At 40.6% G+C, this 24,516-nt stretch overlaps 1 protein-coding gene across 2 annotated transcripts in view; it reads right to left on the bottom strand.

The window, feature by feature from the left end:
- Positions 1-502: 502 nt before the first annotated feature.
- The window catches only part of EEIG2 (EEIG family member 2), an 83,532-nt gene continuing 59,518 nt past the window's right edge, over positions 503-24,516 (bottom strand). For both annotated transcript variants that reach the window (XM_059135802.1, XM_059135803.1), the window contains 6 exons: positions 16,933-17,036; positions 12,666-12,761; positions 12,334-12,523; positions 12,110-12,237; positions 11,261-11,330; positions 503-4,309 (listed from right to left, as the gene is read on the bottom strand). In XM_059135802.1, coding sequence (XP_058991785.1) covers positions 4,267-4,309; positions 11,261-11,330; positions 12,110-12,237; positions 12,334-12,523; positions 12,666-12,761; positions 16,933-17,036 — 631 coding nt within the window. In that variant the 3' untranslated portion in view covers positions 503-4,266. The remainder of the gene's footprint in view (positions 4,310-11,260; positions 11,331-12,109; positions 12,238-12,333; positions 12,524-12,665; positions 12,762-16,932; positions 17,037-24,516) is intronic.

The following is a 24,516-nucleotide window of genomic DNA, read 5'->3' as shown; positions in this document are numbered from 1 at the left end:
AGGAAGGAAGAGCCTGGACAGCGGTGGCACTGAGCATCAGTTACACGAGGATCTTACCCTCTAATAGTGGCATATTTGTTGACCATCTTCTCTGTGACTAACACTAGAACGAAGGTATTATGTATGCAAATGCTGCACAAAGGCAAATTCTGGCTCGACAGAGGAGTGCTTACCATGCTATATTCCTAATAGTTCACGGGTGCTTGCACTTAACCCAGAAGAGTTAGTAGTATCTCCATCCTCAATTAGAAACAGGTTCAGAAGGGAGCCTGAATTCAGACTCAGGTCTGTCTGACTAGAACCCATGTTCCCCCCACCACTGGAGGGTGAAACTCAGAGTTCAAAAGAAGGGTCTTTCACTGGAAGATTTAAGACTGTGTTACACCATCCAGTAATGAGGGGAAACTGTGAGGAAGAAGTTACAGGGATCCTTTCACTTCTCTTTTCTTACCTTGGAGAGAATCTGACCGATTTCTGACAGAACCTTAAACTGACATTTTAAAGTATACACATTATAAAGTTTAATGTCTGCCTTTTTTTTTTTTCACATTATAAAGTTTAAGATGATTTTTATTGAACAGGTATAAGATTCACTTTTACATTATTACAAATACAATAAATTTTTTTGTAAAAAAAATTTATGGGATTTATAATTGTACAGTAAAACAAATATATAAATATGAAGGTCATTTTCCAAGTATTAGAACAATACTAATGGAATCACTTCCATAACAATTTTTTTTCATAAACATTTACATGATTACCCACAAGTTGTATCAACTTCCAAAATAAGATGTATTTCCAAAAAACAATCAAACAAAATATCCTAAGTATTCCTCTGCAAGGGATTTGGTCAATGAATATCAGAGAATTTTGTTATATATATATATATATATATGACGAACGTAAACATTTGTAAATGCAGACTACATTGTCGTAAATAATAAAAATTTGCCAGCTTGTCATATAAGGAGTAGCTACATACCACTCACATCACTATTTAAAATACACTGTGTATATATTCTCTTAGGAAAGATCACGTATATAAGGTAATAAGGCCTTAATTTCCAGAGTAGTCTTTAAACTTACTTCATCCTTTATATTTTTAGACTTTATATTTTTAAACATCTCAGCTATTAAAGTTATGCATAGTACCTAAGCCAACACAGACACGGGCATTAATAATTTCAATTACAGTACTTGAATATATTCACATGACGTACCATTAAGAGAAATGACTGAGTATAATTTCTGAAGAGTCCCAGTTAGACCTGTTAAAATAAAATGCAACCCCATCATATAAGCCTTTTAAGCATTATTAAAGTCTTAACGTAGCCTGACACTTCAGAGTACTTAAATACTTAATACTGTTAACTTGAGTTTGCAAAGTGGTCTAGTTGACGTGGCAATCTCAGTCTAAAATTACTAAACTCACTTCTGGATGTCTTATGCTTTGGTTGGAGGTTAGCTGAAGATTTGTTTTCCTTTTAGTAACAAATGGGCTAAGTGGTGGACCTTGGGATTCTTCGTCAAGACTTTCTCAGGTAAGTACTAATCCACTACAGTTGCTGAATATGGAAGCCTTCCACCCCACAAAGGGGAGACAACCATCAAAATGCAAACTGATGGCCCAAGGCTGCTTTGCCCATGCTACCCCTGACATCCTCTGGTCTCAGTTACCAGCTCCAGCCACAGGAAGTGGGCTTCTGACCGGCCTCTGTATTTCCCCCAAACAGAATATTTGAGGCTTCCTTATCTGACCACAAATAAATAGCTTTAATATACCATTAATCCTTCTCTAGGATAGGATTAGACAAAAACAATGTTATAGATTTGCAAATTCTCCAAGACTGGGTGATCTGAAATTTGAAATTAATATTTAAAGACCAATATTAAGATCTAATTTTTCAAATCCAAAATTTTCTCAACTCCAAATGGAACCAAAAGTGCACTTGGTATTTAAAAAGCAATTTTTAAAAATAGCTACATTGTTCAAATATAGCTCCACAGTACATGCTCTAAGAAAAAAATGGAGAAGTAAGGCAGATATTTAAGCAAACTTTAACAAATATTTCCAGAGTGCTGCAAATAAATGTGATTGCAAAGTATGCCCACCAATGCCACACAAAAAATGAATCCACACTTGTGCTGACTTTTCCCTCATCAATGTTTCTATTAAAATTATTTCCTACTACATAAATCAAGATGTATCTGGTGGCTGCTAAAATTACAGAGGCAAGATTTTTATGCTTTTCAAGATCTCCACATTTTATTTTTAAAAAATAATTCTATATCGTTTTAAATACTGAGAGCCAGTCTTGTATAAAGGTATCAGGCCGAGGGCAGGCAAGGATAAGATGAGCAATGTCTGAATTACAGGACCTTTTACATATTGAAGACTGTCCTCACTGAACCTCACTTACAGTCAATAGTTTTTATCATTTTCAAAATGGCAAAAATCATTTGCATAAGTGCCAATAAAAAATATAGCCTAGAAGTAATATTTTTAAAATAGAAAAATATGTTCTTAAAACATGTCATAAATATCTGTAAACACTAGTTTCATATCTCTATTAAAAACTTTGAGTTCCCCCCAATAATATATATGGATGGATCAGCTCATTTGTTAATCACAGAGAACAAGCAAGTCTTTACCACTTAAGCCAACGGTTTCCTTGGTTAGACTAAAATGGTCAGGTCAATTTTCTTCCTGCCAAAATAACAAAAGTATTACTAATGACTCAAGCTCTCTCTCAACATTCAAAAGATTCCAACATGGGGTTTCACCTTTTAAAAAACATCTGTTTGTATTAGAACCGGATTAATGTAGAATACCTAATCCTTGAAATGTTAAAAAACCTAAAACCCTAACAGGAACTACTCAAAATTTTCCAAAGCTCTACGTTTGGACATTGAAATAATTTTCTTAATATATTTTCCCTTTACATTGCCAACACAAAAATGGTTCACCTAGGCCAAAGTTATTCTAAGGTGTCGTGTTTTTTTCTGGACACAGTTTTGAAAGGAAGGACTGGGAATTAGTGGTTCTAGAGAATCTGCATTTTTCTTCAGTGACTGAGTGACTCCAAGAACATTAAAACTTGTTATTTAAGACCAGAAAAACTTCCCATCTGATAAAAAGATGATCTGTCTGCTGAGCTTGTTAAACTGCATCCAGAGCAGATATTCTTACTTTTAAAGCTATATTGAATTATGTCATATCCCACTGTCTCAAAACAACTACTGTTACAGTAAAGAAAAAAAAAGTAGTATCCCACTGCGGGGAGTTTAAAATAGGAAACCACGAGTCCATGTCAGTAATGTCAAGCAGCTGTCCCCGGTTTTATCTGCCACCTCCTTGGGATAATTTTCAGTTTCAGATAGAAGTCTGAACTTAACACAGAAAAGGCTACTGTTTCTGACCATGCTACAATTTTCCTCCTGTCCTGAATTCTGACTCCTGAAACCAGCAGATAGTATTCAGTTAGAACAGCTCTTAAGGTGCCTTATGGGAGCCTAACCTATTAAATATGAAACTTACCTTGAATCTCAACTATAGTTCTGCAGCTCATCTAACATTAACTAGTAACAATACGTGTTGCATAATAATGGCATTACACTCATTCACATATCTCAGACTTAAACACACTTACTCCATTTGTGACGGATACAGTGAGAATTAAGCACTCTACACGTTTAAGTTGTAGTATAACATTTTCCCCCAAGCACGAACACCCAAACTTTATATCAATGACTCAATCAAGAAGAGTTAATAAGCAGTACAATACTGTAGGTAGGATAGAACATGGAAGATTTCCTTAAGAGATTATAACTATTTTGACAGAATTTATAGGATTCAGATGATTCACTTATTACCTCCTGGAACATTAAAATGATATAATTAGAGCCCAAACCTGTTGAACACCTCTACTGCAGGTTTTATACGTCATACAGAACTATACTTGGGTGTATAGCGCTGCTTTCCCCACCTGGCTGTTCTGAAAGGAAAATCAGGCTTCTTTTCATTATCCTGTGCAGTGACTGCAGAAGCCGTGTGCCACTAGCGACACGTGGCCCAGCCCGTGGGTGCTCCAGTTCTGATGTTCTTTTTCGGTGGGTGGGACAGGATGGTAGTGGGCGCTTTCCAAGAAGAAATTGGTGATGGCTTTCATCTTAACAGAGGAACATGCTTGAATGAGGTGCCGCAACAGCTTGACTGCCCATTTCTCAGAGCCCCAGGGAAGCTCCAGTTCAGGAGTTTGACTGCTAGCGTTTGATCACGACTTGCTCATAAGCTCCAGACCCGACTCTACGACAGGAGGGGAGAAAAAAACCACTTCAAGGTCTTGAGTTATGATGCTTAAAACTGTTCTAGTGAGCCTTGCCCTCATAAAGACAGTGCACTAGGCATTTTCTACTAGATTTTATTTCCACACAGTTCAAAGAGATCAGTTAGAGAGTACTTGAAATTGTAAATGTTTATCATCAGTACATTGGAATGGTCTAGTCACGCTTATTCCTGTGGTAATCTAGTATTGTTCCTAAATCTTTTTTTTTTTTAAGATTTCATTTATTTATTTGACAGAGATCACAAGTAGGCAGAGAAGCAAGCAGAGAGAGAGGAGGAAGCAGGCTCCCTGCTGAGCAGAGAGCCCGATGCGGAACTCGATCCCAGAACCCTGAGATCATGACCCAAGCCAAAGGCCGAGGCCTAACCCATTGAGCCACACAGGTGTCCCTATTGTTCCTAAATCTTAACCTGTGCCAAGAAATCTCTTAAAAAATGTTTACACACACACACACACACCTATATAATATATATATATAAAAATCAGTCTCATCCAAAAGTATATACTGACTGGCAATTTACCCAGGCCTTGCAGTTAACAGGTGAATGTTTCTAGTGTGTGTGGTGTCTTAATGTACTTTTCTAGAAAATGCAAGAATTCTTTTAGTTAACATGCTAATGTTTTTATTTTCCTCCCCCCGCCTTTTTTTCTTTTTCTTTCTTTTTTTTTTTTTTATAAAGATTTCATTTATTTGAGAGAAAGCAAGCGCAAGCAGGGGGAGAGGCAGAGGCAGAGGGAGACACAGACTTCCCACTGAGCAGGGAGCCCAATGTGGGCCTTGATCCCAGGATCCTGACATCATGACCTGAGCTGAAGGCAGACACTTAAGCTAATGAGTCCTCCAGGTGCCCCATGCTGATGTCTTTCTATGTGGTCAGTGACGTAGACTGTACCAGTGTAATACGGATTTAGAGTGAAATGATTTTTTTAAAAAGAATTATTTATTTATTTATTAGAGTGCAGGAGAGCAGGGGGAGGGGCAGAGGGAAAAGGGTGGGGAGAGAAAGAGAGACAAAGAAGCAGACTTCCTCTTGAGCTCAGAGGTTTGAGTCCACAACTTTGAGATCATAACCCAAGACAAAATCAAAAGTAGGATGTTCAGCCGACTGAGCCACCCAGGTGCCCCTAAAATGAAGTGATCTGGAAGAGGGGTTTATTTCTTCATTACCTTGGCTTGGCATACTGCTTGTTGTCCCCCTAAATCTATCCTTTACTTCTTCATGGTTCTAGCTACAGGCTGTATAGACATCTCAGCTAGAGGCCACATCTCCTAAACCTCCTTGACAGGTACTGGCATGACACTCAGTTCCTCCCTCCATGGAACATGAGTGGGGGTGTGTCAACTTCTGTCTCATAAAGAGAAATTGCTTGCTCTGGACTGGTTTGACAACAGGTAGGGATGATGATGAAGGGCAAAACGGAGGGGCCTTGGGTCCCTGAATCACTTTTTGAGGCCAAGCAGTCTCATCACCTGGCCATTGTATTTCTGGTTATCTTTGCTATAGCAGCTTAGCCTTTGCCCTGATCTTCCAGGTACTGACTGACCTCTATGAATGAAATGTGGAGAATGCTAAAAACTTAAAACTTGCAAGCTTTGTGACTAAAACAAGTATTTAAATGAAATAATGGCCTCATCAACAGAACGTTTTTTATTGCTGATACACCTAGTATCTTGGCCCTGTGTTATAATGGAATGAACACACATGCTCCTTCTATTCTTTCTTCATCTGGGAGGATAAAGGTTTTTCTACAAGCCCATAAAAGCAGGGTCTTTTTGATGGCAGCTCGGTTTATTTTTAGGTGAGGATCTTTGAGCCCTCCTGAGTAAACAGGAGGGGAGCTGAAGAGGTGCTGCTCCATGGAGGGGACGGTATTATTGCTTAAAGTTATCACCAGTACCCATCTCCTGCGTCATGATGCCAGGAACTATACTACCTGACCATTTCACTCTGAGTATGCCTGAGATCAGTAAGACCAGAAGCAACCACCATGACTGGTCTCTTCCCATATGGAATTTTAAGAGGAAATTCTAAACAATGGGGGAGAAGTACTGGTTACCAGCCCACTGTGGACTGAATTGGACTTTCCAGTTGACTGCTCAGAGGTCTTGTTCTTAAGGATTCATTCTGCAGAAGAAACAGGAACATTCTCAATGGAACACCAGTGAACACTCATTCACAGCTAAAGAAATTCAGAATTTGAAGGGACCTTGCTGAGTGCCGCCCCTGCACACTGGCTTTCAGTACTGGTTGTATTCTGGAAATGATGGAGTAACAGGAATCAGACTTTCCCCTCCTGATTTAAATAACTAGAAAATTTTTTACAGCACATGTAAAACAATAGTTTCACACACTGGACAACAGGCAGTACAGGACTGTTCCTAAGAGAATGGAACTCAGTGAAGAAAGCCCAAAGCGGTTTCACTTCAGAGTCCTTCCAGCATGCAGTGCAGGGAGAACCCAAACACAAGCAGGTGGTCTTTCTGAGAGCAGGGGTCAGGGGTCAGAGCTCAGGGAGGCTGGGGGCTAGAATCTGTAGGTGAGGATAACAGAAGGAGGGGCAGGTAAAAATAATGGCTGGAGACTTCCAAGCTTGAGGAAAACTGTAAACCACAGATGCATAAGCTCAATGAACCCCAAGCAGAATAAACACAAGAGAAACGCACCAAGGGGCATCATAACCAAACTGCTAAGAACCAGTGATAAAAATCTTAAAAATGGCCAGAGATGAAAGATAAATCACATCGAGGAACAGAACCAACTGAAAGCAGACTTTTCCTCAGCAACTAAATGTCTCAGAGGCAAGCAAGGAGATGCAACCCTGCAATGTCTGTAGGTATCCCTGAGCTGGTCAGGCTGCATCCACAGGCTTCAAGGTAGTACTGGGGACATTCCTCCCCAAGTCTCTATTGTTTATTGCTCTGTTCTCTTCATTCTCAAGGGCTCACTTTCCTAACAAGTATGCATGGTTCTCATACCTCTTCAGTGACTTGAGTAAATGATTCTAGTTCCATCTTGTGCTGCCAGTTTCTCTCTCAGAACAGACTGAATGCCAGCACATTCATTGCTCTGATACACACCAGCTAGTGATGGACAGCCTACCTATACAAGTATTGTGCTGGGCATCTCCCAGCAACTCTGCAAGAGAGAACTTTAATTGTGCATAATAGTACTTGAGTGTTTACTGCATGCCAGATTTTTTTTTAGTCATTTACATGTTTTACCTCACTTCATTTAGCCTTATAACTCTTATGAGGTAGGTTCTGTTACTGGCACTATTTTGTAGGTGAGGAGACAGGTGAGGCAGGGAGAAGTGGGGTAACTTACTGAATATGCATGGCTGATCCTCGGTGGAGCTTGGGACTAAACCCAGGAAACCCAACTCCAGACCCTGTGTCATTAACCCCAACGATATGTCTTTTTGGTGGCAAGTAAGAGATGTAATTTGTCAGGATTATAGCCAAGCTGGGTCATGACAGCTAAACCAGGAATGAAACCTATGTCTGACTGCATGGCCCATTCTCTTTTCACCGTAATACACTGTCTCCAACATTCCTCAGTCTTTCTGTGGCATGTGATATTAATTGTCTATTTCAACCCCTAATTATCATCTTAGGCTTTCAGGCACTGGGTGATGATTCTACTAACATTAATTTGGAAAGGGGGTGGGACCCAGAATTATGAATGCCTTTATAGCCTAGGTCCTAGATTATCTCTCATAGAAATTGTTTTTCTTTCCTCTGAATAACAATAACATACACAACTAGCATATACTGAGAACTGTCCATGTGTTACACACTGTGTTAAATACTTTACATAAGTTATCTAATTGAATCCTCAGCAAAATCCTGTGAGTTAGGTAATATTTATCACTCCCATTTTTCAGGTGAGGAAAATAAGCCTTGCAGAGGTTAATAACATCAGTAAAGCAGATAGGGGTGGAAGTCTGACTGGGACCCTGAGCAGTCAGAAATGAGAGAAGAGATCTATCTGGGCATTTATTATTTTGGTTCCTTTTGGTTGGAGTTGTATTATTTGCTATTCTTCTACCTAAATTAATAATTGCTAGAGCTTACTGAGTATATTATGTCATTTACTCTTTAAATCAATCTCATGATTATCCCCACTTTTCAACAGGGGTAACTAAAATTCCATTGAAGTTCAAAGATTTACTGAGGCCCCAAAAGTGGTCTGGCTAGGATATGAACCCAAACTCTTTAACTCAAAAACACGTGTTTCTCTACAGTACTTATCACTGTCCTCATAAATGTTATTTTTCGACCTGTTCTTTGCTACTAGTGTCTCCTTGCTCCAGTCTCCCTTCCCCACCACCTCTCCCATGACAAATTATGGCTAGTTTTCTAAAATGCCCATCTGAGAGATCACTTTTCTGCAAAGAATGATCAAACTGTACACATGATAAAAAAAGGATAATAAACTCTTTGTGATGATGGCAGAGGCCATTTACAACCTGGCTTTGAGATTATTGCCAGCCCCATGTTCCACAGCTCCCTTCACATGCCCCCTCCTCCGAAGTACCTGTTCCCTGGCAAGTCCCTGAGTAGGTTACATTAGTCACAAGCCCGTGAGGAATACAGTGAGCTACCATGAATGTGTCTGGACTCAAAGAGACAGGAGTCTGAATCTTGGTTTTATCTATTATTAGTTTTAAGGCTTTGGGAAAATTCCTTTAACTTAACCTCTTTGTTTTCTCTTTTTAAAAACTAATAATAGTACTTTGTGAGTAGTAAAAGAGATAATGTAAGAACTGAATGAAACATATATATGTGCCTGGCATAAAACAAATAAATGCTCCATAAGTGACATTGATAATTATTACATATTTATTGTTATGTAATTAGATATTGTGATTATTATGCCTATTAGTTCCTTCTATTTGAACCTACTACCAGAAAAATTTGTCTTCCTCATATCCACCTGTTTACCCCCCATTTATTTTTTAATTCTTACTTTTAATTCTCCCCAAGACTCTCTAGAAAGTGTCAACTTTCTAGGAAGTTTTCTCTGTGTGAGTGCGGTCCCATCTCTGTTCTCTCTGTTTCCTCTACTTCTCTCTATTATAGTACTTATTATACTGCTATAAATTTTAGTTTGTCTATCTCACCTGCTAGAAAGAGTCAGATAATAAATATTTTAGGCTTCGAGGGCCATTGTGATCTCTCCATACTACTCAGTTCTGCTACTGGAGCATCAAAGCAGCCATAGATAATACATAATAAGTGTCACTGTATTCCAATAAAACTATTTCTGCAAAAACAGGCAGTGGACCAACTTGGCTCTCATAGGCTGTAATTTGCCAGCCCCATGTGCTCAGAACATAAGCTAGCTGAGGGTGAGCTGGGTCTTTCTGCCTTTGCATCCTTACCCATGACTTGGCCTAATAAGTAGTTACTAAATTTAATGAATAGTAAGTCAGCGAGAGGGAATGAAAACTATAAATTGTGCTTACATCCTCTAAAAACCCCAGTTCAAATGAACTATTCCCTCATAGTCTCCTTCTTACCTAACTATCATATCTGATTATAGGTATTTACTGTATCCTTCATATCTTTTGGACCCTGCAAGATGCTGGACACGTAGGAGGTACTGAAAAAGACAAGTACTGGTGGAACAAATGAGACATTCCTTCAGGTTTTGAGCATTAGAGAATAAAACAACTGTCTCTGACCAAGGGGGCTCCCTAACCCAATGATGACTTATTCTGGAACTCTCCATAGATATTATATAGAAATATAGAGTACCGGGCTGCACATCAGGGCAGAGATCAGAGTTCCTCAAGTGTTCTGAGCACTGGTGCTCACAACTATTTGCTGCAGGGCTAGGTATCAGAATCGGAAGTCTGGCAGGTACCTTTTCTTCATTTGAATCTGATTAACTCCCAAAGTGATGTTTGGTCTTTCACAACTGTTTTTAGAATGTATGTTGACTCTGGTACAGTGGAGAAGAGGGGAGTACAAAAAAGATTAATACCAAGTGTATGCTGCTGAGTGACCACGTAGCTCACGATAGAGAAGATCACTGACTGGAATGTAATTCTGCTTTGCTCTTTCTAAAATATCAGATTAAGAACTCTCCTTTTTTTTTTTTTCCCCCCCAAAGGACTGATTTGTCAGAGAGAGCAAGAGAGAGCAAGTGCACAAGCAGAGGGAGCAGCAGACTCCCCACTGAGTAGGGAGCCTGATATAGGTCTCTATTCCAGGTCTCTGAGATCATGACTTGAGCTGAAGGCAGGCAGATGCTTAACCAACTGAGCTACCCACCCATGCCCTAAGACCTCTTACCTAAACATCCTTTTTAAAAAAAAAAAAATTATTTATTCATTTAACAGAGAGAGAGAGAGATCACAAGCAGGCAGAGAGAGGTGGAAGCAGGCTTCCCGCCGAGCTGAGAGCCTGATGTGGGGCTCGATCCCAGGACCCTGAGATCATGACCTGAGCTGAAGGCAGAGGCTTAACCCACTGAGGCACCCAGGTGCCCCGAGATTTTATTTATTTATTTGAGAGAGAGCACACAATGCACACAAGCAGTGGGAGAGGCAGAAACAGACTCCCTGCTGAGCAGAGAGCCCAAAACAGGACTTGATCTCAGAACCCTGGGATCATGACCTGAGCTGAAGGAAGACACTTAACAACTGAGCCATTCAGAGGTTCCTAAACATCCCTTTTCATTGCATCTTGCCCTATGTTCTTCTGGTCCTCTACTAATACATTCTAAAAACACATTTAAGAAAATCAACAAACTTATAATTTCAAACTCAAGATAAGGAAAACACAGAGGTGTAATTCTTCACATGGAAACACTGTATGTGTTTTCTAGCCTCAGTCTCAGACAAACTTTGTACCCTTCATTTTCCACTCAAGAACATTTAAAAGAAAAAGGCAGACTACATACCTATTTGGAAGATGATGGCTGCCAAAGGTAGTGCTTCCCCCAGGTCCCACAAATAACCTCAGGCCTTCTTCTGCAATTCACATTTAAGTATTTGTTAGGGACACTTAGCAGATTATTGTCAAACAATATTCCTCTTGTACTCAATTCATATTTTACATTTCAATTTTATTAAAGAAATAAAAAACTTAGCTAAATGCATGTTTTCAAATAGGCAATCTAGAAGATATCCTTGGAGTTATTTCTCATCAACTTCCCTAAAGCTATTTTTCTTTAAAACTGAGTAAAGAAGACATCTCTTCCTATAAATTTCTACAAGTAAGTTTAATTATTTCTCTTTACAAGCAGTTATACGGTGAAACTAAGTCCATTGTTAACTGCTCTCTATTCACACCAGCATGAACAATTACACCTTTCAAACTGATGGCATGTAAATTTTCAGCCTCAGTGAACATGCTGAGGAAGGAATAAAAGATTCTCTTATTGACTCTCATCTCAAGATCACCACCCAACTCTCCAAATTACACAGTGATGTGAAGTACCTGTGTCCAGTTATGTCAAAACAGGTGAGACATCTGTCATAAGGTTTGTAAATATGGTGGACGTTGAGGCATACACAATAAAACCTTTCTTTAAAATTAGTGTTTTTAAACTAAAGTTCATTCTTTTCCCAATTTAATATCCATTCCTGGAAATACATGAGCTACAAAGTTATCTTCAGATTTTCATGGGCAATGAAATTTACTTTACCAGCATGCAACAGTGTGATGTAGGGTCCCTTTCCTTTTGGGCACATGGACCACAAAAACCTGGGTTGCAGACATCTATGCACATTTAATGTTATCCACCCACCTTCCGCACTGGAATCTAGGCTGAAGTCTTGACTCTGAAGTATTTTCTCCACAATATCATCTGCATCCACTCTGGTGTCATCAACTCGCTTCAGTTGAGATTCTACAGAATCTTGCTTCACTGGGCATCTAGAAAAATTTTAAAAAAAATGTCTCCTCCTTCTTCTTATGTTATGAAAATAAAGTTGTTTTTTCTCTCCATTTAAACACAAACTGAAAGCATACCTTGTAAGCAGGTCTGCAGCCGTATCTTCTTTGCCGGGTAGATCAAGGTTTGGTTCGGCTGTTTTTGGCTCAATTTCATCACAGGGCTCTAGAATGCTTTCAATGCCTGTTGACGTGCTTCCCACTGAGGTGTTTCTCCTGTGGCAGAGCTCCGAGAAACTGGATGACCGGGAGTGGCAGGAGCTATACCCTGTCAGAGAAAAGCACTCTGGATAAAATATGAATATCAAATACACTGCAATCAGGCATTCTTCTCCCATACCCCAATAATTCCAAGTAATCCCTTAGAGCAATAAATGTCTAAGGGAATTCAGCCTCATGTTAGGCTCTACCTGATACTTTTGACTGTTGGCTTGCATAGCTTGATGTTCTAGAATGTCCACAGGCACCAAGTTCATCTGGAACAGAGGCACTCTTTGCTGAAAGATCTGCAATATGTCATAACACGATGTTACTAAGACTGCCAACAAATCAATGGTCAATTTGTATTCTCATCTGCAGATTTTATAAACTGCCAAGTTCATTAACAAAAAAATTAGTTACAAAGTGAAAGAGACCCTTTTAAAAACTGGTACAATGTCAACTCTGTTGCAAGAAATTAAAAAAATGTAAATACCTGAGTTTATTGAAGAAATACAGCTTGTTTTTTTTCCCATAAGATTTAACAGCATTCTATCTTAAACCATTTTGGCTTTTATGTTCAATATTTACCTAATAAAAATGAGTTGGATGTATTCTTATACTTACAAAATAGTCAGGTTTTTGTGTGCTTTTTGAGGAAATCTTGCTCTCAAAAAATCCATCACAGCAGTAAACTAAAGAGCACTCTGTTATTTTAATGTTAGTGTTGCTAGTGCTAGGCTGTAATTTGGGCAAATGTCTGTGGTTTAAATCAACACAGCATGGAATGCAGCAGTGAGAATAAAAGTTCTCAGGAATTAATTATAGTATTCAGTTTCAAAGTAAATGTACAAAAAAAACCCAAACCAAAAAACCAACTGTCATTTCTAGCAGTTCCTGATAATATGCATGTTCCAGATGCCAATTATGTACTTCCAGAAGGAAACTCCTCAGAATGCAAAACTGTGGCCATTTTCATTAGTGTGAAATATTTGGAAACTAGAACTGTTTTTCACTTAGAGGCAAAAGGAAACCAACCAAGTAATACAGCAATTACACAGCAGTTCTATAAATGGTAATGGATGCAGCCAGATTAAGAAATGCTGCCCACCAAGGAAGCTCCTGGAGCGACCTGGCCCTTCTGCAAAGGTTTCTCAATTCTGGACAGGCCATAAGAGAAGAATCCAAATCAACATCCCTGGGCCTACTCTACAGTGGTCCTAAACACAAAAGTGAACTCTAGCAAGATCGAAACCCGAAGTGTTGGTTCATGAATCAGGAATGATACAGGACTAAACTTTTACAGCGAGGGCTGTCTCAGATTCTAATTCATCCATTTACTGGTTTTCAAAATGTATTCATTCGGGGGGCGCCTGGGTGGCTCAGTGGTTTAAGCCTCTGCCTTCAGCTCAGGTCATGATCTCAGGGTCCTGGGATCGAGCCCCACATCGGGCTCTCTGCTCGGCAGGGAGCCTGCTTCCCCCTCTCTCTCTGCCTGCCTCTCTGTCTACTTGTGATCTCTCTCTATCAAATAAATAAATAAAAATCTTTAAAAAATAAAAAATTAAAAAAATGTATTCATTCAGTAATTATTAAACTCTTACCAAGTCAGGTGCCCAGTAGTATATAAGATATAGGGGATAAAAAAATAAATGCTCAGAGTTTATTTATTCATTTTTTAAAAGATTTTATTTATTTATTTGATAGAGGTGGTGAGAGAGCACAAGCAGGGGGAGCAGCAGAGGGAGAGGGCGAAGCAGGCTCTCCGCTGAGTAGGGACCCTGATGTGGGCCTCAATCCCAGGACCCTGGGATCATGACCTGAGCCGAAGGCAGACGCTTAACCATCTGAGCCACCCACGTGCCCCCATTCATTTATTCTTTATAAAGATTTAAGAAACAATTTTATCCATTTATTTGAGAGAAAGAGAATGTGCAGGAGGTGGGGAGAGAGAAAAGCAGGCAGGGAGCCTGATGCAGGACTTGATCCCAGGACCCTGAAATCATGACCTGAGCCAAAGGCAGACACTTAACTGACTGAGCCACCCAGGCGCCCCAAATGCTCAGAGTTTAGAGGGATAAGTGGTTACAACACAATGTGGCAAGAACTGAGAAAGCATTGTTAAGAGCTTCACAGGACAAGTACATCAGGTAGTTGGGGCAAGACCTCATAGAGGAAGCTAACTCAAGATCTTTAATCTCATATAGAAACTCCTTGGCAAGACTTGGGGGGAAAAAGCATGCCTCATGTGCAGAGAACAGACTGTTTGGTACAGTCAGAACACTGGGTAGTTGGGCAGATATGACTGAAGGGAAAAGAGAGATGAACAGATGCCTGGTAGTGAGGGACTTTCTATGCGTTTAAAGAAGGAAATAATTCGATGGCTCTAAACACAGGTGTGATGTGACCAAATCTACATCCCTGCCACAGGATGGACAGGGCGTGGAGGAGTGAAGGCTTTCACAATCACCCAGCTGAGAGTGAGGGGTGGTTAGCAGGGCTTGATTGCCAAGTACATGAGTGTGCACGGGTAAGTGAGACAGAATATGCAGGAGGAAGAGCTGGGAAGACTCGTGCCAGGTGTGGGGAGCCTGAGGTGCCTGAGGACGCCTGGTCACCGCGCAGTGGACTGCTCTCGTGCCCCTGGCCTTATGCTGGAGATACAAAGACAAGACCTGATTTGGAAGAACTTGGAGTCTAGCGAACAGATGGATTTCAGTAGAACAGGGAACATGGAAAGTGGACCTTCCCAGAAATGTGTACCTGGAGCTTAGTGGGGAGGTCTGGACGCAAAACAGATTTGTAAACTGAAGTGTTCACTTCATATTTACATGATCACATTTACATGAATGACAGCTAAATCCCCGGGTGTAGAGGGTATTGCCCAGGGACGGTGGGAAGAGGAAGGTGGAAGAAGATGAAAAGGCCTCCAAGAAGCCGGAGAAGGAAAGGTCAGGGAGGTGGGAACCAAGGGAAAAGAAGACTTCAAGAAAGAGTAATGGCCAAGTCATGTGAGAGTAGAAACAATGCCCACAGGAATAGACAGTCATGTTACTAGAGTCATCATCAGGACAGGGTGGAAGACAGAAGCCAGGTGGCACATGTATTTAGGAATAAATGTACACAGTATATTCTTTCTAGAAATTTGGCTCTAAAAGGTGTGAAAGAGGGAAGGAAAAGAGCAGAAAGCAGAGGAGGGGCAGTTGCACAAAGAAGAGCAGTAGACAAAGGATGTAGGGCCAGTGAGGGTATTTTTTTTTCTTTTTAAAATAAAGAATTCAGTTTAAATCCTGAAGAGAAGGAGCTAATAGAAAGGTTAAAAGTATGCAAAGGAGGGGCGCCTGGGTGGCTCAGTGGGTTAAAGCCTCTGCCTTTAGCTCGGGTCATGATCCCAGGGTATTGGGATGGAGCCCCACATCGGGCTCTCGGCTCAGCGGGGAGCCTGCCTCCTCCTCTCTCTCTGCCTACTTGTGATCTCTGTCAAATAAACAAATAAAATCTTAAAAAAAAAAAAAAGTATGCAAAGGATTCACTGATCCTAAATCAGGAGATCAGAAACCTTCTCTTTGCATATCTACGAAGGTGGTGAAAATGTTAATCTCATCACTACACCTTTCTTTGCATTCTTTCAAATAATAACCTGGCTCAAAAGGAAGAGAAGAAAGGAATCTCTTAAATCCTTTTTTCTTCCACCAGCTTAACCTTTTCCCCACCTTGCTTTTCACTCCTGGAGCAAATTCTGAGGACAGCTGGGAGTCTGCCTGGAGAAGCATGGGGAAGGCAGTAACGCAATTTTTAGCCTGCAGCCCTGGTCAAAACCTCTGGCAGCAGGTTTAACAAGCCCACCAGGTGATTCTAATGTACACTCCTGTTTGGGAACCATTGACAGAGGAAAGCGATCCAGGGAGGAGAAGCAACACCTGACAGGTGGCTAGCAGATTGCTGGGCACGTGGAATGAGCAAACTCCCAGGGTTCCAGGTTGCACCTGCAGGGAGCAGAAGTACATGGGGGGGGGGGGGGTTGGGGGGCTGGGAGTGGGTGTCACTGCAACGTTTAACTCTTAATCTGTCAGTTTCTAAAGTTTTAGACAAATGAAGCATTGGCTTAACCCAAAACTCCATAATTAAAACTCTGCTGATAATTACTGGCCCATTTCAAGCTATCTACCCATAGAATTTTTTTGTGTTTGTTTGTTTGTTTTAAAGATTTTATTTATTTATTTGACAGAGAAATCGCAAGTAGGCAGAGAGGCATGAAGAGGGGGTGGGGAACTCCCCACGGAGCAGAGAGCCCGATGCAGGGATCAATCCCAGGACACTGAAAGCACGACCTGAGCCAAAGGCAGAGGCTTAACCCACTGGGCCACCCAGGTGCCCCTACCCACAGAATTTTAATTCTGGGTGGGACGTGGGACTTAGGGAATCTTTCAGGATGTCAAGTAGCACAAATGAAAAAACCAGTACGCCACACACCCATACCTGCTATTCCAAGATGGATTTTGAGAGTCTCTCCACCTTTTCTGTCTTCTTCCAGAGATTCAGATTCACCAGCAATTGGTATAGACATAGACGTAGAAGGAGGCCTATAAAAAATATTCCTAAGGATCAGAACTTGATTGATGGGTGAATCAGAAAACTTGCTAGTGGTAATGATTGGCTGTGGAGTCAAAATCAGCCTTAGTAAGGTGCCTGCATAATGCTACCTCGTTGAGTGTGAGCGTAATAAAAATCAACAAATACTGGATGAGCTTCCTCAAAACTGGAAAAAGATTCATGGGGGGATAAAAAGGATTTTTAATCAACAGAGAATGTGAGACCAGAAAGGGCACTGCCTTCACTGAGTCCGGGAAAGAGAGGCGCTCTGTCCACGTGTCCCCAGCACCATCAGTGCATGATGCTTCAGGTGTCAACTCTGAGACAACATGGGGACCTGTGGCGCATCGAGCACCTCTGCATCTGAGGTTGGGATCTTCTTTTCCCAAATCTGCTTTCTTCTTGTATTCCCCTACTCCGAATGCCATCATGGTCCATGAAGTAACCAAAACCAGAATCCTAGATGCTGCCTCTGGGTCCTCCCACTCGCATTTCTCCACAGCCAATCAATTTCCAAATCACACACACTCTCTCATATTTCTCCTATTTATCATCTCTTGTCAGCCTCCACTAATTACTTCAGTTTGGTCTTCTTTATACATTATGACCACGAGAGTCTCCGCACAGGTCAGCCTCCCTCTATCCATGCTTTGGTCACTGGGGTCCTTCTGAAGTGTGCCTGTGAACATGTCTCCATCCCTCCACCTCTTAGACCCATTCTCCAGCTTTCAAGGGGCTCAGCCTGTAGCCTCTTCCCTTTCTCGCCCTCTCTCATCTCTGCCATTTCCAGTCCAGCCTGACTTCAGGGCCACAATACCTTCAGTATGGCACCCCTTGTTCTGCAGTCTTAAGCACCTTGAAGAGCCCCAAGCCTTTTCTTCATTTACTGCTCAAATACTGGGGCAAATAAGCACTATGTATAAAATTCATTAACCATGGGAAATAAATGATATTAAGGCAAATATAAAATCTTAGCCAGGCCCTGGCAGCTCTCCTAAGTCTCCCTAGACAACTCAGTCAATGTTGAATAAATAATCACTGACTGTTTAATTTGTGTCAGTTTTTATTCTGTTACCCCTTTTTGTTCTGAAAATGGTTTTGTACCCCTTTATCAGAAATTGTGTAATATAGCTCAATTACAGAATGAAAGAGATGAGATTTTAATTTCACAGTAATGTTTACAGCATATGAAAAATAACCTAAAATGACAATGTTACCTACTTAATTCCTGCCCTGTAACAGCACCATAAACTTGTGCAAGCCATTTTCTTTTCCTAGAGCATCTTTACCCATCTCCTCTGCTTCATAATTTCCTATTCATCCCCTAAAAATTAGCTCAGTGTTCACCTGACCTCAGTGAAGACTTTCCTGGCTTTTTTTTTTTTTTAAGATTTTATTTATTTATTTGACAGAGAGAAGAGAAACAGAGAGAGAGGAAACACAAGCAGGGGAAGTGGGACAGGGAGAAGAAGGCTCCTTGCTGAACTAGGAGCCCAATGCAGGGCTCACTCCCAGGACCCTGGGATCATGACCTGAGCCTAAATGACTGAGCCACCCAGGCACCCCAACTGTCCTGGTTTTTAAGAAAAAGTAGTTAGGGATCGTCTCTCCTCTATGCCTTGAGAGCACCATATGTCCTGTGTCCACCTCCCAAATAAACAGTGAATCCTTCAGAGCAGGGGCTGGTCTTAATTTAGTTTGGTAAATGTTAGTACATGGTAGACAATCAATGCACATGTACTGAATAAACGAGTGACTCTTGGGACCTTGGACAAATTAGTTCCTTGACCTCTGAGCCTCAAGGTCCTCACTTTAAAAATATGGAAAAAGCATCACAGAGTTGTTTCAAGAATTAAACTGGGAGATAATAATAGTCATTAAATCATTTTGACAAATAGTAATTTCCTTCCTTCCAGAATGTGAATGTTCCAGAGCCCCAGCTACTCAAGAGGATTACATCATCCCTAGATCTGCTCCCCCACTAAGTTGTCAGGTGCCAGTGAAGCATAGAATTTCTCTCCCAAAATATCCTTTGTCTTTATTAGCACTAGTGGTTTGCTTTCTTTTCAGCCAGTTTCATACTTTTACTAGAGCTGGTGGATATTTGATAAGTTGCAGAGACTACAAAAGAGAGTTTAGGGCAGACAGTGATGAGCCTGACTTATCAGCTGTCTTATGCATAAATATAGGCTCACGGTATGAAATTTGTCTTTCAGAAAAATAATATAAGCCATATTACAGATCCTCTGCTCATAAAATATCAAAGCTAGAATTTAAAGCTAAGAATGTTAAAGATTTGCTGTATTCTTGTTAATTTCTCTACTAGGTTTTTAAAAACTTTTTACCATGAAAAATTTAAAGACAGACAAAAGCAGAGAAAATAGTGGAATGAACCTCCCCAGCAGTTAGTCACTTACATCTAGGTTTTACAGACAAATAGTCGTGTCACTCAATTGCTTCGTGCCTTAGTTTTCTCACCTCTAAGATGAGAACTTGGATTATATAACACGTTTAAAACTGTGAAGCTCCCTTAGAGACTTCAGGGGTAGTGAGGTATTTTATCTTTTTGACCCACAATAGAAAAATGCTATATACTGGGATTCATCATACATTTGAGCAGAAGGACTTTGTGGCTAAATATTCTGGAAAAAAAAAAAAAATCACTGGACTAGTCAACTTCCAACATTATTTTCAGCTCTAAAGCACTGTGATTTTATATTTCTAATATATACTAAAATACAACCTAATAAAAATAATTTACTTTTTACATCATTTAAACACTTTCCTATTCAGTCCACACTCAGCATGTACAAGTGCATGGATGTGTTAGAGGTGTCCTTTTTCCACTGACACATGCACAATTTCAGATACTTAGAGAAAAGAGAAAATAAATATTGGGGGTTTCATTTTCCTGAGAAATACTTTTATGTATCTTGGGATTAGGTAAGGTCTGTTTATTCTAATGAGTTACGAACATCTTTTTCTATAAACAGAAACTCTAGATCGTCAGATTTACATTCCTGGAGATAAAACAGAATATAGGATGATCTATTTTTTAGCTCTTTAGTATTTCAGTTGCACAAATAGATAAAATGCTAGAGAAAGGGCCAGAAAGGGAATATTTATAAGTTCATGAGAAGGAATGATGAATTACTTTTCTTTTACTTACTTTTGCTGCTCATTTTCTCATTTCACCCTAAGCTGACTCCACTAGAAAAACACTGTTACCTAAGAAGCCAAATACAGCATAGCAAAAATTGTTTAGTCCTAAGAGAGCAGAATAAGAAATAAGCCAGGAAATTAAGGTTTGAGAGAGGACAATACAGGAAGGATAAGTTACAGTAAAGTGCATAGTTTAATCAATAACTGATTTGGACAAAAATATGTATTTTCATCTTTATAAAACACTGTAAATAGGAAACTATACAGACATCACTATTGAAAAAAAAATTTTTTTAATTTAGATTGAGAGAGAGTGTGGTGGGAGGGCCAGAGGGAGAAGAAGAGAGATAATCTCAAGCAGACTCTCCCCTGAATGCAAAGCCTGATAAAGGCTCGATCTCACCTGCCTGAGATCATGACCTGAGATGAAATCAGGAGTCAGACACTCAATTGACTGAGCCACTCACGAGCTCCTGGACGTTACTATTAAAAACATGAAGTTGATACACAGGGAAATAATTCAGGTTTCTTCTTCTAAATATATTTTTCTCAGATATTCAAATAATATATAATTAACTTTTTTTTTGTCTTCTGGACTGCTAATGAGCAATCCTACTGCCTTTTCCCATTCTGTTCACTCTCCTACACTCTGAGGACTTCCACACATCTTTCCTAAAACCCCCACCTCCATCTTTCCCATCCCCACTCCTCAGTAATCATCTTGTTTCCTATTTCACTAAGAAATCAGGAACAATTTGAAAATAAGTTCTATTCGCTTCCACTTTTCATATACCTGCACCTGAAGCCTATCCTCTACCTTCATTCCTCTTGACAGTACAAGGACACTGTCTAGCAACTGTCCTTTTTCTCTTCTGTACCATATCTCGCCTTCTCTATTGAACCATTCCTATCAGTACACAAATATCCTGAACCATCTTCCATCTTAAAACACCCCAAAGACCTGCCCTTGACCCTGAATCCTCACTTTATTTGTAATCCCATTTTCTGTTCCTTTTTTTTTTTTGCAGCAAAATTCCTCATAAGAATTGTTTATATTTTCTCCAATTTCTCTCTTCCCAAACCTTCTTTAACTCACTCCAATAAGGCTGTAGGCTCATAGGATTCTACTGAAGTGCTTGTTGAAGGCACCAACGGTCTCTGTACTGCAGATCCAAAGGTCAATTCTCAGTCCTCATCTTCTGTGATCCACATCCATGGTGTGGGACAGAGCTGATTAATCTCTCCATTTTGAAACTCCTCCTTCACTTGGTTTTCAGGCCAGTCCTCTCCTTTGGTTCCTTCCTCCTCTCTCACAGTTGTTCCTTTGCTGGTTCTTCCCCGTCTCCCTAATCTCCAAAACACTGGGGTAGCCCACCCCTCAGTCTGTGTTCTTTTTCTTTATTTATACTCACTCCATCTGGGCCATTTAATCAAATCTCATGGCTTTAACTACTATGTATGTGCTGATGATGTCATGATTTCCAAATGTGTATCTCCAGCCTGGGCTTCCCCACCGACTCTGTAGTGCCATATTCAACTGCCTACTTGAGAGGAGGAGTCAAGATGGCGGAGAAGTAGCAGGCTGAGACTACATCAGCTAGCTGGAGATTAGCTAGATAGCTTATCTAAAGATTGCAAACACCTTCAAATCATAAACAGATTGAAGAGAAGAAGAACAGCAATTCTGGAAACAGAAAAACAACCACTTTCTGAAAGGTAGGACTGGCGGAGAAGTGAATCCAAAGCGACGGGAAGATAGACCCCAGGGGGAGGGGCTGACTCCCAGCAAGTGGCGGAGCAACGGAGCACAAAATCAGGACTTTTAAAAGTCTGTTCCGCTGAGGGACATCGCTCCAGAGGCTAAACCAGGGCGAAGCCCACGCGGGTTCTGCGTGGCCTCAGGTCCCGCAGGGTCACAGAAGGATCGGGGGTGTCTGAGTGTCGCAGAGCTTGCGGGTATTGGAACGGGAAACCGGCTACAGAGACAGAGGCGACAGTAAGCTCGCAGCTCGGTGTTACCTTGAACCGGTCGCAGGCTCGGTGAGCTCGGAGCGCGGCCGGAGGTCAGGCAGACGGGAGTAACTGGGCGCTATTCTCTGAGGGCGCACTGAGGAGTGGGGCCCCGGGTTCTCGGCTCCTCCGGGCCGGAGACCAGGAGGCCGCCATTTGTATTCCCGTCCTCTGGAACTCTACGGAAAGCACTCAGGGAACAAAAGCTCCTGAAAGCAAACCTGAGCGGATTAATCAGCCCGGCCCCTGGTAAGGGCGGTGCAATTCCGCCTGGGGCAAAGACACTTGAGAATCACTACACCAGGCCCCTCCCCCAGAAGATCAACAAGAAATCCAGCCGAGACCAAGTTCACCTACCAAGGAGTATGCTTTCAATACCAAGGAGAGCAGCAGAATTCCAGAGGAGGAGAAAGCAAAGCACGGAACTCATGGCTTTCTCCCTGTGATTTTTTTTTAGTCTTGCAGTTAATTTAATTTTTTTCTTTTTCTTTTTTTTCTTTGTTCTTTTTTCTTGCCTTCAGGTAATTTTTTTAAAATTTTTACCCTTTTCTTTTTTAACGTTTTTTAACTAGTTTATCTAATATATATATTTTTTCTTTCTTATATTTTTCTTTATTTGTTTTCTTTTTTTTAAATTCTTTTCTTTTCTTTTTTTTTTTCTCTTTTTTTTCTTTCTTCCTTTTTGAACCTCTTTTTATCCCCTTTCTCCCCCCTCACGATTTGGGATCTCTTCTGATTTGGTTAAAGCATATTTTCCTGGGGTTGTTGCCACCCTTTTAGTATTTTACTTGCTCCTTCATATAAGCTTATCTGGGCAAAATGACAAGACAGAAAAATTCACCACAAAAAAAAGAACAAGAGGCAGTACCGAAGGCTAGGGACCTAATCAATACAGTCATTGGTAATATGTCAGATCTAGAGTTCAGAATGACAATTCTCAAGGTTCTAGCTAGGCTTGAAAAAGGCATGGAAGATATTAGAGAAACCCTCTCGGGAGATATAAAAGCCCTTTCTGGAGAAATAAAAGAACTAAAATCTAACCAAGTTGAAATAAAAAAAGCTATTAATGAGGTGCAATCAAAAATGGAGGCTCTCACTGCTAGGATAAATGAGGCAGAAGAAAGAATTAGTGATATACAAGACCAAATGACAGAGAATAAAAAAGCTGAGCAAAAGAGGGACAAACAGCTACTGGACCACGAGGGGAGAATTCGAGAGATAAGTGACACCATAAGATGAAACAACATTAGAATAATTGGGATTTCAGAAGAAGAAGAAAGAGAGAGGGGAGCAGAAGGTATACTGGAGAGAATTATTGGGGAGAATTTCCCCAATATGGCAAAGGGAACGAGCATCAAAATTCAGGAGGTTCAGAGAACGCCCCTCAAAATCAATAAGAATAGGCCCACACCCCGTCGCCTAATAGTAAAATTCACAAGTCTTAATGACAAAGAGAAAATCCTGAAAGCAGCCCGGGAAAAGAAGTCTGTAACATACAATGGTAAAAATATTAGATTGGCAGCTGACTTATCCACAGAGACCTGGCAGGCCAGAAAGAGCTGGCATGATATTTTCAGAGCACTAAACGAGAAAAACATGCAGCCAAGAATACTATATCCAGCTAGGCTATCATTGAAAATAGAAGGAGAGATTAAAAGCTTCCAGGACAAACAAAAACTGAAAGAATTTGCAAACACCAAACCAGCTCTACAGGAAATATTGAAAGGGGTCCTCTAATCAAAGAGAGAGCCTACAAGTGGTAGATCAGAAAGGAACAGAGACCATATACAGTAACAGTCACCTTACAGGCAATACAATGGCACTAAATTCATATCTCTCAATAGTTACCCTGAATGTTAATGGGCTAAATGCCCCTGTCAAAAGACACAGGGTATCAGAATGGATAAAAAAAACAAAACCCATCTATATGTTGCCTCCAGGAAACTCATTTTAAGCCCGAAGACACCTCCAGATTTAAAGTGAGGGGGTGGGAAAGAATTTACCATGCTAATGGACATCAGAAGAAAGCAGGAGTGGCAATTCTTACATCAGATCAATTAGATTTTAAGCCAAAGACTATAATAAGAGATTAGGAAGGACACTATATCATACTCAAAGGGTCTGTCCAACAAGAAGATCTAACAATTTTTTTTTTAAAGATTTATTTATTTATTTGATAGACAGAAATCACAAGGAGGTAGAGAGGCAGGCAGAGAGAGAGGAGGAAGCAGGCTCCCTGCTGAGCAGAGAGCCCGATGCGGGGCTCGATCCCAGGACCCTGGGATCGTGACCTGAGCC

This window comes from Mustela lutreola, chromosome 10 (genome assembly GCF_030435805.1).
Source record: "Mustela lutreola isolate mMusLut2 chromosome 10, mMusLut2.pri, whole genome shotgun sequence".
In the NCBI taxonomy this organism is placed as follows: domain Eukaryota; kingdom Metazoa; phylum Chordata; class Mammalia; order Carnivora; family Mustelidae; genus Mustela; species Mustela lutreola.
This window is presented reverse-complemented; position numbering and strand designations above follow the sequence as displayed.